The 19,460-nt window shown below is 37.2% G+C and overlaps 1 protein-coding gene and 1 long non-coding RNA gene across 4 annotated transcripts in view; one reads left to right on the top strand and one right to left on the bottom strand.

Annotated features, from left to right (window-relative positions):
* Window positions 1-19,460, bottom strand: part of LOC129778309 (coiled-coil domain-containing protein 170) — a 47,076-nt gene that overhangs the window by 10,071 nt on the left and 17,545 nt on the right. For 2 of the 3 annotated variants that reach the window (XM_055785133.1, XM_055785135.1), the window contains exons 2-4: window positions 3,236-3,280; window positions 2,435-3,176; window positions 2,196-2,377 (exon numbers count right to left, since the gene is read on the bottom strand). In XM_055785133.1, coding sequence (XP_055641108.1) covers window positions 2,196-2,377; window positions 2,435-3,176; window positions 3,236-3,280 — 969 coding nt within the window. Of the gene's footprint in view, window positions 1-2,195; window positions 2,378-2,434; window positions 3,177-3,235; window positions 3,281-3,348; window positions 3,598-19,460 lie in introns of those variants that run through there. The other variant, XM_055785134.1, reaches the window with a different exon arrangement.
* LOC129778311 (uncharacterized) lies at window positions 16,414-16,880 on the top strand. The gene is made up of 3 exons (XR_008743416.1): window positions 16,414-16,533; window positions 16,606-16,664; window positions 16,726-16,880. It is a non-coding gene; the product is annotated as an uncharacterized LOC129778311 (long non-coding RNA).

The raw sequence follows: 19,460 nt of genomic DNA, 5'->3' as shown, positions 1-19,460 counted from the left end.
TCCGAAATTCTTCTTTTCCGACCATTCCATTTTCCTACCATTCTAACCTGCCATTTAGTCGAATATATCGTAGCCGCCTATTGGTTATTTTCACCCAACTACCCACCATGGCGAGGATTCAAATTCAATTTGAGTTTTCCCCTTATTATTATTCATTATTCGATTATTCATCTCACGAGCGATAAACTTCCTTTTACGATTCGTATTTTACAATACCTGTCCGTCTTACTCCCACCGTATGTCCATGTTCATTCAAGATTCTCCATAAGGCCAAAGAGGAGTCCAGAGGAGTCGCACCACCAAGAAGGTGGCCAAGAATGCGCCAACATAAAAAAATGGTACCGCTTCCGGGAAAAAGGGGCCATAGAAGGCAGCCGACGACAGGAAACTCGAAACTGCTGCTGTGAAGAAGGAGACCAGCACGAAAAAAAACTGCTGCTGCAAAAGCCGACTAAACCCTCCAAAACCGCTGCATAGATACTGAAAACACTGAAGCCAAAGAAAGCATTAGCGGCTCCGAGAAAGCTACCGCCGCCAAACACGAGAGATTATGTTCCCAGCAATTCAAATCCAGTTCTTTTCAGAACTATCCATATTTGCAATATTTGCTTTGAAGCGAAAAAGTTTATTTTGTTAAGTTACAACCAATTAAATTAATTTGTGTTTTGATTATTGGATTAAATTTATTCCATCGAAATTCCCGCGATTTTTGATGATTTGACAGAACAAGAAACTGGTTGAATTATCACGTTGAAAGCATACGATGGCGGACAAACCAAGGCGACATGGCGATGATACTTTATCAAGAGGTTATTTTGAGCGTTAAGGCAGTGTTCTAGTCTAGAAATCAAAAAGGACTTTTCGAGAATGCCATTATTTACCGAGTTATATCCATTTTAGTGATTCGGTATCTAATCTAGTACGGTCATAACAATTTACTTCAAACACGTTTTTCTTGAAACTAGTTTTTTCAAACTGGCGTCCACGATATCTCCAGTTCTACTGATTTTTAGGCATCTCTCTATCACTATGAACCAATAAAAAATCATGATTTTACACGTTTTCTCTTTGCATGCGATAGCAGCAACTTTATTGATTCAGAATCTGTTCGGTTATTTTGTTTCAGATACCCAGAAGGGCTGGAATACTATACGCCATGGCACAACTTTTATTTGAACCCCCTCACTGCATAACGAAAAAATATACATATTTAAAATAGTTACATCTAATTATGAATATTTTTTCCGTTCAAATTTTGTTTTATTGCTAAAAGATAGATAAATAAGTAATGATATAATGAATAGTTAAAATATTCTGAAATACCCCCTTAATATCTCTGCGCCGGCTGAACGAAGTGATATGACAAACAATCTATTCAGAAGATAAAAGGTCTGTTTGTCACTTATTACTCGAAAATATGTTTCAATAGCATAAAAATGACTTTGAAAAAAAACTATTGAAAGCCATTTCATGCCAACCCGATGAAGTGGTTCTTTGATTTTCGTGAAAATTGGTAGTTTTGTTCCTTATCGTAAAATATTAGATTCCAAACATTCCGATTTTAAAATGGTCCGAAAAATATTTTTTTCGCGTTCTTTCCAAAAATGACTTTTTTCAAAAAAATTATAACTTTTGAACTATTAAACCTATTCAGATGATCGATATATCAAATTAAAACCAATTAGCTGGTCTTCTCAAAACACTAAAATATTACAATTTGAATTTTGTTTTTGAAATTATTGATTGTAGTTGTTTTTTTTATATTTGACATGGTCTCGGGGCCATTTGTTTTAATTTTTTTCTTCATTGTTGAGAATTTTTTCCATAACATATTCAAAAATCATCATTTTTTTCTTTTTTTAGTTATAATTTTTCAAAGTTAACCAATGGTCCGAACAATATTTTTTTCTCCTTTTTTTCTAAAAATGAATTTTAAAAAAATCATAACTTTTGAGCTACCGTTTAAAAGTGATACAACTTTGCCGGTTGCAGTGTGCCGATCATGTAACCGATTCGACAATTTTTTCGTCAAATTTGGTATTTTAGATAGCCCCCAGCCAGTATTTGTGAAAAAAAATGAGTGGGGCAGCGGAAGAATAATTTTGAGAGAATTTCAATATACGTTTATAAAGCCGACCGATAAAATCATATGACCATAAAAACAAATCAATAGATGGTTCTGATGAGTGACTTACATCGTGCAGCGACTGATTGTGGTTCGTAATGTCACGAACTTTATCTCGAATGTTGTTTTCACATGGCTCATTAACTCCCACTATCGTGGCTATCGTCCGGAGGAACTGCAATCGTTCCGTTTGCAACCGGTCGTAGCTGTTTTGTAGTCTGCAGCATCGTGACTCAAATCCTCTAAGTTCCTCTGCAATTACATTATGTTGGTTGAGACGCGAAGGCATCGTAGTCACACAAATTATACCTCTCAGTTTATCACCACAAACTTCACTTTCTGCCAACCGATCGCGCGTTGCTTGTAAGTCACGCTCCGCCTGGCGACATCGGTTCTCCAAACCCTGCGACAACGATTGCAATCCTTCAATCTGCGTCTGAAGTCGTGCCTTTTCCGAGGAAGCCGTCGTTTTGGCAGTGATCAATTCCGCCTCGGTCGATGTTAGATGCTCACATGTTCCGGCCAGTTTGGATCGTAATCTGTGCAGCTCTGCCACTGTTTCGCCGGCTTTGGCCAGAACACACTCCGGCGTGAGGTGGCTTCCATCACAAACGTCGATCCCCAAGCAGAGGCATAACCTTCGTACGAGATCCTGCAAGTGTGCCCTCGCCTGATCCCGATGACCCTCTTCCTTGTTCAGTTCGCACTCCAATCTTCTAATCTTCGAACACAGTTCCTTAATTTTATCCTCCAAGTGCTTCTTGTCTCGGTTCAAGGTGTTGACCGCGGTTTCGCTTCTCGAATGGAGGGTTTTCTCACGTGACTCAGTGACAGCCAGCCGCTGTTGAAGGGAACTGATCAGCGACGTTTGGCGAGCGCCTTGTGCTCGAAGTGCCTCACACTCGTTCTCCTTTGCACAAAGGGAGCTTTTTGCGTCCGAAAGCTCGGCCATCAGTCGATCCCGTTTGTATGTGATTGCGGCCAGCTCGCTGCGAAGCGTCGTGGCCAGATCGATCGAGTGCGCCAGATGATCGTTGCATGGTGGCTCGGGCTAGAATGATAATTTTTTGTTCAATATCGGTTTGAGGATTTTTTTAAAAATATACTCACGTGATGATGATGATGAACTGGGGAGTGATGATGCTTTGGCATATTCTAGAAGAAAACACATAAAGACGAAACATTATGATCTCAATTTTAAATTCACAAATATCTCATATTACAGATCTTTATGTGTGTGTTTTTTTTGACATATTTGTTGCTCATATAGTAAGAAACGCAAACTTGCTAGATGCTATCCAAGCAATAACAAACTTTGCCCTGAATGTTTCCTCGCTGCATCATAATGTCGGAGTAACACAATATTTGCTAAACTGGTGCACTTCAACACAAGTAAAACATAAACAGTGCGGCCTATTTTCCTGGGGCAGTAGAAGCACTGTTTTAAAGGAATATAGGCCAAAGACAGGAATGGGGATTTGGGCACGAGGTGGGTTTTATTGATATGGTTGATATCGAGTACAGTGCTACTGAGCAATATGCAGAATATAGCGCAACTGATGTAAAGCGACTGATAGCGAGCACTTTTTTTGCTGACCCCAATTTGAGAATAGGGGCAAATTTGAATGAACGTTTGTGTGAGAATTTATGACGAGTGCTTGTCTAGAAAAAATACGAGATAAGACTACTTTCTTACTATCAGGAAATGCAAATATTTTTAACTGTTTTAACTTTTATAGATGTATCGGTTATGTGATTCGCCCTCCTCGATAGAGTTGATTACGGTATATTATTGGTATCAATCAGTCCGGTAGATGTTAGGCTTTCATGTGTCGTGAACGTAATATATGTTATAGAAATCTGAAAACTTGTACATTTTGTACATTAGTTGATTTTTTTGTTCGCTCAATATTCAATTATGAGCTTTACGCAATAATGGAAATAAAAAATAGGTTATATCTCTAAATTGAGGAAATGAAAAGTACCTTCAAACCAAGTCACCAGCGCTTTGTAAAATGTTGTATAGGGTACCAAATAAAAAAAAATTGGCATTTTTTGAATCCCTTTATGGTTCACCGTAGGATCTATTTCGAAAAGACGACAAAAAATACTTTATATTACTTTCTACTGTGACGAGGAATCGTCTAAATTGATTTTTTTTTCTTTTGCTTTCCTCACACAATTGAGGATTGCATCGCAATTTGAAAATGAAAATTGAAAACAAGAAAAATACAAAAACACGAAATTGCACAATTCTACAAATATATCAGATGTCGATATGTTTAGTCCTAATAATTTAAGGGCACGTGAACAATGAAATCATCGATTTTGAGAAAATGAAAAAAATGCAGACGGTGGAAAAAGGAAAAACTTGTACCGCTTAATTCACGAAATATTCTGGAAAAATCTCACATAAGAAACACGTACGAACAAGGTTTCAAAACTTAATTTTAAAAATCCTTGATTTCTAATGGCACAAAAAAAGATATACAATGCAATGCTCCAAAATTATCAGAAATTCACCCACCAAGACACGCACATTTAAATGAAAACTGTGCTTTGATTTTAATTTTAATGTACCTGTAATTGATCTAAGAATGAAAATAAAAATTTCAAAATACCAAAAAGATAATTTTCGATGGATTTTGCTCGGCGAGTTGGCGCGGTGCACAATAATAAGCGACAAGTTGAGTATTACTTCATAGTTTTATGCTTCGAAAAAAAATTGGTACCGAATGTCTCAGAATTGCATGAAACGATCAACTGTCATCTCGATTTTTTGTTGTCAAAAATCGACACTTAGTTGTTTTCGGAATACAAGGTAAAACGTGCGAAATGTTGATTTACACGATAAAATACCCAATGCAAAATATTAGCTCAATTGAGCTTCATTTACTAGTGTCGCAGACGTTAAAATTTGAGTTTTTTGAGCACCGAAAAATCACCCATAGGGGGGAGTACAGGAAATCGGGGTTTTAAATACAAATTGTGATGCCAAATGTCTCAAAATTATATGAAACGTCATGTACAAGGGAAAGAAAAAGTTGGCAAAGTTTCAGCTAAATCCAAAGTTTGAAATTTAAAAGTCACAGGAGGGTTGTGGCCGAGACACGACCGCATAGTTAACATAGGATTCCATTAAGCTATATGTTGCATGCTCATTTGGGTTAGTTTGAAGAACACAGACGTACATCCTATTTAATATTTCGCTTCTGCTTTGATTTTGATCTACACTAAGCTTGCTCCTAGCATACTCTGAAAATGCATTCTGTGGCGAAAAATATTGTTCAATACAGCAGCAAAATAGAATCTGAGATTGGCCAGGATGAGCACAATATTCAGATAACTTTCAATGACAGCCAACGACATACATAGACAAATACTGACTATGCTGTACTTCCAAGCAGGTCACTCATATGTAAGGGGCTTAGAATTAAAGGGGTGTAAGCGACTTGATCGGTTTCTCTTCATCAACTTTTTCTTTAGTTAATAACTCAACTGCGAAAACGTTCCAATTTGAGTTTGCTATAAAATCCGATAAATGCGGTTCTGACCTATTTTCCGTATTGTCAAATAAAGCTGAAAATGAGTCTGCAACTAAGTTATGATCAATAGAGAGAATCGATGTAAAGAAATCGATGATGTCACCAAGGTTACCATATTTACAGAATAATTTTTGTTTATACTGATTTTTCATCCATGAAACCAAGAATCTGTAGTTACAGATTACAGATTTTTTATGTTTTATACAGAATATACAGATTTACAATATATAACTACATGCTTCGGTGAGGCATGGAACACGAATATACAGGGTTTTCCAACTTTAAATTCCAAAAGTAAATTGAAATAAAACACACTTAGAATTCGAATTTCGATGAAACTTTTATTTCAAATTAAAGTTTGGTTTATGCCATTATGTGTGAAATACAACATCATTCAAATGTCCACCTAGGGCTTCCTCGCACACCTTGATCCGGAACTGGTAATTTTCGATGACTTTCCGGCACATATGGGGCGGTATCTCGGTCATAACTTCACGAATGTTGTCTTTCAAATGTTCAAGAGTTTGCGGAGAGTTGGCATAGACACGGTCTTTCGCATAACCCCACAAAAAAGTCTAGCGGGTTCAAATCGCATGATCTGGACGGCCAATTGGCATCACCAAAACGCGAAATTATGCGTCCGTCAAATTTCGTTCGCAATATGGCCATGTTCGGTCGTGTTGTGTGGCATGTGGCGCCGTCCTGCTGAAACCACATGTCATCCGTATCCATATCTTCAATTTGTGGCAAATAAAATCGGTTAACACGCAGCCATAGCGCTCCCCATTCTCAGTTACCGTCTCGCCGTCCTTATTTTCAAAGAAATACGGCCCGATGACTCCACCAGACCATAATACGCACCAAACAGAGACTTTTGGCGGATGCAATGGTCTCTCAACAATCACGTGTGGATTTTCTGAGCCCCATATACGGAAATTTTGGGTGTTCACATAGCCACCGAGCTCGATATGTGCCTCATCGCTGAAGAAAATTTGATGCGAAAATTCAGCATTTTGCTGCTGTTGTTCGTTCACCCAATCGACGTATGCCCGACGCATTCCATGGTCACCACGCTCTAATTTTTGTACCAGTTGGACTTTATATGGATGTAGGTGCAAGTCCAAATGCAAAATTCGCCACAATGATGTGTTTGACAAGCCCAATTGCTGAGCACGCCGTGGAATCGAAACATTCGGGTCATCCTCCACACTGACAGCAACAGCAGCAATATTTTCGGCCGAACGCACATTACGATGATGCACAGGTTTCACAATATCCGCTACGGATCCAGTTTGTTCGAATTTACGCACTACATTAGCGATTGTGTGCTCTGTAGGCCGTCCATGACGACCAAAATCCGTCCGTAATGCTCGAAAAACATTTGCCGGTTTTTCATCATTTTTATAGTATAATTTAACAAAATTAACACGTTGTGCGATGCTAAAACGATCCATATTGTAAAATGGCAGACATTCAACTAATGATATGACGCTTTGGTTGACAGCTATGTCAAACGGTTGTCAGCCCAGGCTGTATACTTTCGGAAGCCCGAAATGGAAAACCCTGTACAACGTTTCGATATTAGTAATGGTTTGGATGACTGGATGACAATTATATTTTTTTCATTTTCATATTGTATTCGAATCAGTCTGAATGAGAGTCATTCATTTTTGGCATTCATAAGTAACGTGATGTCCTGCTTTCTCATGTTCGATTTAAAACGAAATTATGCAGCAGTCTGCGTTAGTGTTACAATGAATAAATAACATAGTTTATTTTTACTAAATCATAGTGTTTGTGAATTCCAAAAATGTTGTCGTGAAAATCCATTTTGCGTTGAAATTATTTTAAGTATTAAATATATCTAATAAAACTATCGATACGTTTTATTCATATATTTATTCATTTTCAATTATCAACAAGTTAAATTAGAACCCTAATAATACAAAATCTTGTCTATCTTGTGGCAGGTTACGAAGAGGCGGTTTTTTGTTGATTCTTTTGCTACATAGCCTCGGAGCTCGAACGGTCGTCAAATACGCGAGCCATGCTTGCAATCATCGATACGTTTTGACGTAGGATTTCGTTTTCGGGAGTACAAATAAAAAAAAACAAATATCGGTCGCGTCACGTAAATTATTCAATTTTACAAAACAACATTTTGCTATTGCAAAACAACAATACAATTTCCGATAGGTAATATGTTAAAATAACGTGAACTTTTAATTTATCATTTTATGTGGAATTTCCCGATCACGTTTTGCTAAATTGATTCATCCATGTTAGAAAAACGCGAATTTAAAGTCATCATTCGCACAGCCAAAGTGAAAAAATTAGATTACCTCAATTCAGGAATTATTACAGCTGGAATCCGTCGTTTAAAGTAGAGGAGTGGGGGTACATTCGGACACTTTTTTGTCTTGATTTTTAATTTTTTGTTGTACTTCAGTTTTGTATGTAAATCTATATACATAAGAATGGAATGTTGTCTGTCTGTCTTTCTGTCTTTCTGTCTTTCTGTCTTTCTGTCTTTCTGTCTTTCTGTCTTTCTGTCTTTCTGTCTTTCTGTCTTTCTGTCTTTCTGTATTTCTGTCTTTCTGCCTTTCTGTCTTTCTGTCTGTCTGATTTCTATGGACTCGGAAACTAATGAACCGATCGACATGAAAATTGGTTTGTAGGGGTTTTTGGGGTCGGGGAAGGTTTTTATGATAGTTCGAGACCCCTCCTCCCTTTCTAAGGGGGGCTGCCATACAAATGAAATATTAAATTCCGCATTATTCGAGAATTAAACAAGCAAACGAAACCAAATTCGGCATGTGGAGGTTTTGGGTGCAATGAATGTTTCTATGGTGAGTAGACACCCCTCCCCCTCTCTAAAGGGGGGCTGCCATACAAATGAAACACAAATTTCTGCATAACTCGTAAACCAATCAAACAAATGGAGCCAAATTTGGCATCTGGAGGTTTTAAGGGGCAATAAACGTTTCAATTGTGAGTGAACACTCCTCCTCTCTCCCGAAGCTGGGGGAGGTCGCACTGCTATACAAATGAAACACAAATTTCTGCATAATTCGGAAACTAATCAAGTAAATGGAGCAAAATTTAGCATGTGAAGGTTTCAGGGGGCAAGAAATGTTTCTATGGTGAATAGACACTCCTCCCCCTCTCTTAGGGGGTTCTGCCAAACAAATGAAACAGAAATTTCTGCATAACTCGAAAACCAATCGAGCAAATGGAGCCAAATTTCGCATGTGAAGTTTCTAGGGGGCAAGAATCGTTTCTATGGTGAGTAGACACTCCTCCCTCCTCTCTAAGGGGGGTCTGCCATACAAATGAAACACAAATTTATGCATAACTAGAAAACTATCAAGCAAATGAAGCCGAATTTGGTATGTGAAGGGTTCTATCGTGAATCAAGCTAATCAAACATGTTTTATGTTTATTTATATTTTTTTGACGTAGGACTACGACTAACCCGAAGATATAGGGGGTGAAATGGAAATCTAGGCACTGAACAAGTAGGAAAAAATGCAAGATTTGGAACGCTTATAACTCGAGCATTTCTCAACAGATCGCAAAGGTTTTTGCATCAATGGATAGGAAATATATCTACGCATCTATCATAATGAATAACATTTCATTTTTCTTGAGATAAATAATTGAATAATTGTGAAATATCAAGCATTGTCAAAATTTTTGCCATTTTTGATTGGTCCATTTTGTGCTCCTCAAATCGTACCGACCAAAACGGGCAACCAGAGCAGCAGCGAAATAGAATGAAGCACGATTGGAAAGGAAAAAGAAAAAAAAGAACGAAACATTGGTCGTAGTCTCACACATGCGTAATTCTCGAGCCAGCCAGTCAGCTTAAAAATCCCCGCTCCGCTGCCGTAAGGATCATTCTCATCCAAACCGTACACCACATCGGTTCGCATCACAACACATCAACCAACCAACCCAAGCAGCCATGTCTGGACATGGTAAAGGAGGAAAAGTGAAGGGAAAGGCAAAATCCCGCTCGAACCGTGTTGATCTGGAGTTCCCCGTAAGGGTAGCTAGGCCGAGCGCGTTAGTAGCAGTGCACCAGTCCACCTAGCCGGCGTTATATAGTTTCGGCCGCCGAAGTGATCGAGTTAGCTGGCAAAGCTGCTCGCGACGATAAGAAACCCCGCATTCGGAACAGAACACATTCGGTTCGGTGGACATCAAGATAACAGGCAGTTGCAGCGAGTGGCGAGTGGCAAACGCAATCGCAAAATGGCATCAGGTAGCAGGAGAAAAAAGTTTGTTCTTTATACAAACTACTTTGGTGGAAAATCCAGAACAAGGCGGCATCGAGGGTGTTCGAAATGGTTTTTTTTCAAAACCACGAGTACTAAGTTTTCTAAATTGGAAGCATTCCATAAAACAAGGCGCTTTTCAGGGCCATTAAACCTTCCAAAAAAGAGTTTAGAAAAAACAGTTCAATGCTTTCTAAAACAATATCCAAAATAATAATAAAACACAAATTGATTTTTTCATAATTTGTTTGCCAGGATATGATGAGTATGTGAATTTGGCAGTTGTTCTGAGCTTATTGATTTTCACCAATTCTCACCAATCAACACCAATTCAATAAATTGCTTCTAGATTGAAAGTACAGTAATTTACACTTATCTCGACATTTAGCTAATTGGACGGACCTGTAATGTGACATATTTAGTTGGACATTTGTGTAAACATAGAGTTCGGGGTCCAAATTATGATCCCATATTGAAAGTTGACACTGTACCACTATCATCGCAAATGTTCAATTACAGGTTAAAATTACCTCTAATCCGATACTGAGTGGTGGTAATGCGACGTGCCATTGAATGTAATTTACTGTACAATATGTCACAAGCTGGATGGGAAGAAATTTTCCAAATGTGAAAGCTGTGGCGAGTGGCAAACGCAATCGCTAAACAGAAAGGTTTAGCCGAACAAGATGGGGATATCGAGTGATAACAAAACAATAAACTCTTTAGATTGAAGATAATTTTGTGATCCTGAAAAGGACCCTTTTTAGCCTGCATGTGAATCCAACGAGCGAACAAATCGTAATGAATATATGTTTTTGCCATCGCTCCCTTTTAACGCTCATTCGTTCGTCTCGTTGGACTCGCCCCTCTGGCTGAGTCTGCCGATTTGTCTCTATCCTGTGAGTGTGTACCGCTAGAGTATAAAACACGCGGACCCCAAAAAAATATCTTATTTTATTTCAAACCGTAAACCCGTGTGGTTGTACGACATCGGCATCGTGGACGTAACAAAGGAGGACAAGTTAAGGGAAAGGCAAAGTCTCACTTGAACCGTGCAGGTCTCCAGTTCCCTGTTGGTCGCATTCACTGATTCCTCCGCAAGGGTAACTAGGCCGAACTGATTGGTGCCGGAGCACCAGTATACCTAACAGCGATTATAGAGTTTCGGCCGTCGGAGTGCTCGAGTTGGCTTGCAAAGCTGCTCACGACAATCAGAAACCCCGCATCAAGAACAGAGCAGCTTCGGTTCGGCGCTCATCAAGGCAACAATTAGTTTCAGTGAGTGGCAAAGTGTTTCTCCGGCACGTCGCATTAAATGTAATTTACTGAACAACATGTCACAAGCTGGATGGGAAGAAATTTTCCAACTGTGAAAGCTGTGGCGAGTGGCAAACGCAATAGCTAAACAGGAAGGTTTAACCGAACAAGATGGGAATATCGAGTGATAACAAAAACACAACACCAAAGGTTCTTTTCAGAACCATCAACATATTCATAAAGAGTAAACAGTAAACTAATCCATTTTTCAGGTAGATAGGTAGGTATTCACGTAGGAGAAGAAAATAAAACAATATATTTAAAATATATATTTAACAAAAGCTGTCCCCTTTGTATAGTCCTACGTCACTCCGGTTATGTCCCCGACATTACCCACCCGTCTTTTTTTATCTTTCGGACATACCACTTTCTTCAACTGACAAAGAGGTATTAACGCTCGAAGCTTTACACCTCAAAGTTATCTTAATACAAACTTTTAACATGTCATTCGTGTTGCACAATCAAAACACGAACAATTTTCAAAGTAGAATGGAAATCCATTCAGTACAAATACACCTCGTTGATTCGACCGGACGTTATGGGTACAAAAATAATTAACTTGTTTACGTTATACCTAGATAGTACCTGAACTCAGGTATCTTCTAAGGTACCTCTGCACATGTAAATAAAGCTACTCAGATTCAAACATCATTCAGCAGTCGAACAATCTTCCTTATAGTGTGAATAACGGTATACCACAATGGACTGTAACAAAGTTTTCTCGTATTGTAGACCGTTTCCGAAAAACGGTAAAAAATGTTAATCTGAAAAAAGTCAGTGTCAGTGATTGAGAAACTTAAGGTGATGGAATGCAATATTTTGACGTAGGATTACGCCTTTCGGGAACATATTGGGGTACAAATTGGAAATCGAGAAAATCGAGCACATCGTGAAAATTGTCGAATTTAAAACGCTTATTGCTCAGTCATTTCATGATGGATTAATGAAATTTTTGCTTCAATCGATTTCGGCACTTCCTAACAGAAAATAATATATGTTATGAAACTAATTATTGAGCAGAAAAAAATCTCAACCCCTATCCTAATAGAAATACCCACTTCTAATTGGTCGAAATTGATGACACACGCTGCGGGTCCCTAACAGAGACATTGAAACCAAGCTGTCTGGAGGTAATTGGCATTGCAATTACATGAAAGTAGGGGGAACTTTTGTTCTTATTGAAATGTGTTCCCTAACAGAGACATCAAAACCAAGCTGCCTGGGGGAAATCGGCATTGCAAATACATGAAAGTAGGGGGATTTTTTGTTCCTACCGAAATGTATCCCCTAACAGAGACATCAAAACCAAGCTGCCTGAGAGAATTTGACATTGCAAATATCTGAAAGTCGGGGGCATTTTTATATTGCAAGTTAGGTGAGTGATACGCTTAATTCTAGCAAATAAAATTCAAATTTGGAACTTTAATGTTGGTTGCTTCGTGAAATTTCATATCAATGACCGATCGTGTATTATGAAAAAATTAGCCCAAGTGTAATAGTTAAACTGTATATGGTCGCAGTTGTGTTGAAAATGACTTGATATATGGAACGATTTATTTTAAATTTCATAAACAAGTACACCAAGGTGTTTTCCCGCTCGAGAACGGGTCGTTTGGATTAAGCTGTCCGTTTTGTTGTGTTCATTTTACCCCAAGGAAAGTTTATACGACGAGAAAAATTGGAAAAGTTACGAAATATTAGAAAAAGAGATTGCTCTACTTATAGTATTAGGTGTTGTTAGTCCAATTAAAATTCGCATTGGGTTGAATAAACACTCAGAAAGTAAAAATCATAAAAAACATATCTTCCAGTTCAAATATGTTTTCCCTATATTAAAGTAACATGTTTTTACTGATGAGAAAAATTGGTAATTGTGTTCAGTATTGGTAATTATCTTATATTACATTGGTGAGTTTTTTTTTCTTCTTTATTTCATCCATACACACAGGAGGCATCTCATCTAGGAGCACAGAAGGCGGTTTCCATAATATCTCTTTCCCTTCGGTATCTTTTATCTGATACGGACCATCCAACGATTGTTTACCATCCTTCTGTCATCATCACTCGGTAAACTCTGGTGGAGTGAACAACCAATACCCAACAACCAAACAAAATGGCCCTTTTCATAAGGCCACCAATTCATTTTTTTTTTTATCTGTATTATAGTGATTTTCAACTCATTTGGCTGGTTCGTCACTTTTTACTTCCATTTTTGGAAGAATGTCGGGAGTGAGAATTGAACTCGTGACCTTCAGCGTGAGAGGCATGGATGTTACCACTACGCCAGATCGCCTCCACCAATTCATTAGCAAAGAGTTTAACGATGTAATTCTTCAAACATATCCAGAATCAATAGATCTAACGGCCTAACGGAATCCTACGTCAACTATGCGGTCGTGTCTCGTGTCTCACTTTTTTTTTAGATACATCTTTAAAAATTTGCGGGTCATGTGCACGTCTGTGCATCAATACTCAACGTCATTTTGTTCGTCAGGGTTTGGAATATACGGCAAACTCCTTTTAGAACTCGCTCACTCTCGGGACCATAACTTTTTACACCAATTTCTACAGCGCAATTTACTCAATATTTTACTCTGTTTTCTTCATACTTTCTCTAATATTGATGTTTATTTGTATTATATTAATTTATAAATCAATTTCACATTCTATATCACTATCAGAGCTCAAATTAGAGTTATTTTGCAGTAGTTTGCCGCAGGTAAGCTTCTGATCTTCTGGTAAAATGGGTATCTTTGGATCCTCTGCAATTAAGAGTTCTCGATAATCCTATGAAAATTCTATGGATGAACCAAAGGCCGTCCTCTACTGGACTATGTAAACCCATCTGAATGCAGTTCGTCAAGGAGTCTATAGCAGTGTCCTTGAAAGAGATGGATTATACCGATGGGCAAATAGAACACTTGGTGCCAACTGATGCGCAGGGAGTGAAAATTCACCACACCATGGTGTGTACCATGATAGATGGCAAGGTATGCAGTGGTATTACTGGAGGTTCAACACAGAAATACTTCGTGTTTCATGCCTCACCGAAGCATTTTAACAATATTGATGCAATACTATCCAGACCCATCGATAAATCGACTTTTCAATTTGGACATTCTACATTACATGCTCGCATTAGGTTTGTAAATGTATAGCTTATTGCTTTCCCATTTTAAAACATAACATATTGACACAGGTTCAGGGAATGTCCCTTACATATTTCTTACGGGCTTGATAGTAAGTGTTGGCAAGCGAGAACGCTAGTAAGAAGGCTGTACAGAAAGAATTTAAGCGGATAGGATTGATAAATGGAATTCCAAAGCAAGGATCAGAAAGCAGTAACGACGGTAATACTGCTAGACGGGTTTTTAACGACCCGAAATTAACAGCCCAAATTACTGGACATAGAGCTGAGCGGGAAGTTTACCTTGTTCTATTCCAAAAACAAAGTATCTTCTACACACCAAATCTGGTAATTGTATTGCCGGAATCGGAGATATGAGTTTAATTCCTTCGCATTATGCGATTTAAATAATACACAACCAGCGAAGAACTTCCACCGAGATATTGATAATAAAAGTAATATAAACAACAAAATGTGCTGATACAGGTAAACTTCGATATAACGTACATTTCACTTTCAAAATTGTACGTTGTAACGAATCGTACGTTACATCGAAGCATAATAAAGTACTTACAAACGTAGTCTATAATACATTATTGTGTTGCTATTTTAGTCAAGTTAATGAATAACTTCAATCAGAAGACGAAGCCAGCCTTTCTCATGATGTTTCCCTTCGTACTGTTGATTAAAGCCTGATTCATTTAGAATCTGGAATCACAAAACCAGCTGTATATCGAGATTGATTGAAGGTACAAAACTTGTTTTAGCATCACAATACAGATAATTCATTGATCTATCAGAAAAAAAATATTGAAAAAAAATTTCCTTTACACTTTGAAAAGGTGTACGTTATATCGAGTGACGTTATATCGAGGGTACGTTATAACGAGGGTACGTTATATCGAAGTTTCCCTGTAGTTAGTTTGACCGAATATGTATTCATAAGCTAAGCGGGAAAAAATATCCGGACATGTTCCTATTCTAGCGATCGCGAAAACTCTGTTCTGTTCATTACTGTTCATATTTCTAAATAAATAGGTGATCAGGCACATGTTTTTTTATTGTTCCTTTTTTACAGCTTCGATGCACAATTCCTTTGTGAAGTCGCAGTAATCATTTCAATTCAATCCAGGTTGACCCTCCAAATCACAAAGTTACTTACTAATTGTTCGATGTGATGTGTGATTTATATATCAATCTCCACATCCACCACCAGCTATTTTTCCATAATCACTTTGTAAATTTAATCCAGGTATATCAAAAAAGCACTTCTCGATGTAGCCTTCAATTGTGTATGGCTTTTCAATTACATACTGTACACAATTACACTTTGAATATCAGTAAATTATAACATCCGCAGGTCATTCTATCACACGACAATCTCATTCAAAAGCTGCAAATTCCATCAACTGCAAAACTCCTTGTCAAACAATCCATCCAACATATCACATCCGCACCCGTCACTATCCGCTCCGAACTGAATCGCTTGAAAAGTGAATGGAAATCCTTAACTCACCAACCGAACCGAAGCACCAGGAAGAACCAACGGAGAGCTGGTATCCGTGTGCAGGCCTGCGGAAAAGTTTGATTCACGATATCGGAATTTTTCCACACAAATAAAACCGAGCAGCTGAAGAAGTTTCCACACGCAAATGATATGACCACAGTCCCGATTTACAAACACACAAGCATAATCGTGCCCTATTTGGGTGCATTTTTACCGTGAAAACGACCAAAACAACAATTCGGTTGTGGTGGATGCAAGAAAAAAAAAATTGCTCGTTCCCATTTTGTACGAGGAAAATCCCGATCGGGAAAGTAGTTGTATTATTTATTAGTTGGCGAAACATTCGCGTGCGGAAATCAGGAAAAGCTATCAAATTTCAATCGTTTAATAAAATACGCGTAAAGGTTGCGGAGGAAGGGGGAAGAAAGGGCCCTGTGTTGTTAGTCCCAACAGTTGTCGTTTGCAGCGTAGCAAACTCAAGAAACTTACAAAAGCATGGGTGACTTTCAAGGAAATTGGATAAACAATTGTGTAATCGCCGTGGAGACGGCTTTGGGGCTTCGCACGAAAATAGTACACACCTTGAGTAGATTCATAGCTCAATGGTTTTTTTTTGCCAGACATTTTCAGAGGTAATAGTTTAGACGTTTGAAAAAAAATGACGAGGTAAATTCATTAATTCAGAGAAATTTCAAACACAACAGGAACTCACACGCGTATCGATTTTGCCACCCACGAAAAACCATCACATGTGTTACGAAAAGTAAATGGCTGTCATATAGAATTCATGATTTGTTAATAGGTAGTAAATCTTTTTTTAGCAGTTATTTTCCTGTAACCGTACCACAACCACGTTTTTTGACGATTGTTGGACTAGAATCGATCCTGGAAAAACCTTAGTTGAGACCTCAGCGCGATGCAATTAGATAATTACTTTCGGGACCAATTTCGCAGTAACACATAAATTACCTCGAATAATTAGACAACACACATGTATTCAAGTGAATCGTATACCTGGATTGCAAAACTGACGAGAAAAGGACCCAAGTGGTGAATCTACTATGAGTAAAACATTAGTTTACGAGTGGTGTTAGCGTTTCCAGGATGGCCGGAACACCCAGCACATTAAAAACCAGTGAAAATGAGATGAAACATTTTAGAATGTTTTGGGAATACAATTGATGGTTTTTGCACCCTAATAATACGCACCTTCTCACATTTCACTGTCGGTCCGTAATTCATTATTAAAAATCATTATTACAGTAATACCCCAAGCCCCATACTCGCCAGACATGGATCTGTGTGATTTTTCACTGTTTACAAAAAAGAAACTAATTTTGAAGGGCTGTCGTTTCACGAGCATAGATGACAATAAAGACGCACCGCTGACACTTCGAACACGGCTTAAAATTGTCGGGTAGGATTGAGGTAGTGGTCAGTTAACTTAGTGTGTATTGGATTATTATTATTTTCTTTTTTGCTTTTTTTGCTTAATCAAGAAATGAGATTTGGCATGTGGAGGTTTCAGGGATCGATAAACGTTTCTATGGTAGTTTCCGACACTTTCCCTTCTCTCTAAAGGGGGGTTCCCATACAAATGAAACACGAATTTCTTCATAACTCGAGAACTAATCAAGCATATTGAGCCATATTTGGCATGTGGAGGTTTTAGGGGACACGAAACGTTGCTATGGTGAATCGACACTTCTCCTTCCTCTCTAAGGGGGGCTGCCATACAAATGGCACACATATTTCACCCTAACATATTCCAACCAACAATTGAATTTTTTTCCAAAGATAGACCAATGATTTTGAATAAGCCCTAGAGGAGTTCGCAATACCTTATCAGTGGGTGTAAAGAGATTGGTTATTCAAGCAACTTTGCATACTTGAAATATTCGGAAAAGAATTAGTTTACTTTTTTTAAAAGGGCCAACAATTTTTTTCTTTATTTTTTACAAAAATCTATAACTCAAAAACTATCGTATCTACAAAATTCAGATCAAAGGATGAAATGTAGGAAACTATTGAAATTTTGATAAAAAAAATACATTTTTTTCGAGAATTCAAAAATTTGAATTTTTTTTTATTTTAAAAATTTGTTTGATATTTTTTAATTAAAACATAAATAATTTCCTACTTTTAATTCTCTAACCAACGTTTCTAAGTTTGAAAAAACTGAAGAAAAAATTTCAAAAAAAATTACTTAAAACTATAAAACCTACAAAATATTGGTCAGGGAACGAAATGTAAGAGGTTATTGAAGTTTTCATAAAAAATATCGAACAAATTAAAAAATATCATTGAAAAAAAAAATTTTTAAATTAAAATTAATTTTTCTCAAAAATATATTATTTTTTTTAATTCTGAAAAAACAGATATGAACAAGTCACCCATGCATCGAAATGTGGGCACTTTCACACGGAAAAAGTTTTTCCAACACAACGTTTCCATGTTTTCTTTGAAAAATTACTCGTAACATTATTATGTATAAATTATCGTGATTTACATGTTCTACAATTTATTTCTACTTTTTTCTATTCTTTTTTCTATGTCAAGAATATGTTGAACGCGAAAATTTGCACACAAAACTTTTACGAGTAAAACATTACTTTTTTTCAAGAACCTCCATACAAAGGTGCCTTGTATTCCAAAAACTATAAAAGATAGAAAGTTGATGTTCTCGAAAAAAGTTCAGGTTTTTTTTACGCGGGGGATACGTACCTCGTAAAAAAAACCGCGTTAATTGGAAAATCCGCGTAAAAAAAACCGCGTTAATTGGAAAATCCGCGTAAAAAAACCGCGTTAATTCGAAAATCCACGTAAAAAAAACCTCGTAAAAAACCGCGTAAAAAAAACCTGAGTGTATTTCAATAAGAGCTAAAACATTGTCGAATACGCTATATCATTATATTGACTTTAAACAAAATTAGGATTAGTAGTAATTTTTTCAAAGAAAAAATTGTTTGAAAAACTTTTTCCCTGTAAATGTGCCCACCTTCCGACGCATGAGTGACTTGTTGGAAATTGTAAGAGGTATTCACATAATTTTTTTGAGAATTAAAAAAACATGTTTTTGGAAAAATGAATTTTAATTTTTAAAATAATTATTCTATCAACGTACTTTTTTTTTAATTTTTTTTTATATTTTTAATGAAAATTTCAACAATTTCCTATATTTCATCCTTTGACTAGAATTTTATTTTATATTTTTTGTGTTATAACTTTTTTTTTAAATAAAGAAAAAAAATTTGAACCTTTCCAAAAAGCAATCTAGTCTAATTTTTTTTCAGATAGTTCAAGTATGGAAAGTTGCTTAAATGACTAATGTCTTTACACCCACATCGTTTTATTGCTATCTGATATGGGGCTGCCAATGGACAGGAGGAATGGCATGAAGTTCGCCCCTTTTAAAATATTAGTCGTAATTCATACGTCTGCCATACGAATGAAACACAAATTTCTGCGTTACAATAAATATTTCTATGTGGGTTAGACACAGCTTTCTAGAGGTGGAAACACAAATTTGTGCATAACTCGAATACTTATCAAGCAAATG

Source organism: Toxorhynchites rutilus, chromosome 3 (genome assembly GCF_029784135.1).
Source record: "Toxorhynchites rutilus septentrionalis strain SRP chromosome 3, ASM2978413v1, whole genome shotgun sequence".
In the NCBI taxonomy this organism is placed as follows: Eukaryota; Metazoa; Arthropoda; class Insecta; order Diptera; family Culicidae; genus Toxorhynchites; species Toxorhynchites rutilus.
Note: the sequence above shows the minus strand (reverse complement) of the source record. Positions and strands in the feature narration are given on the sequence as shown.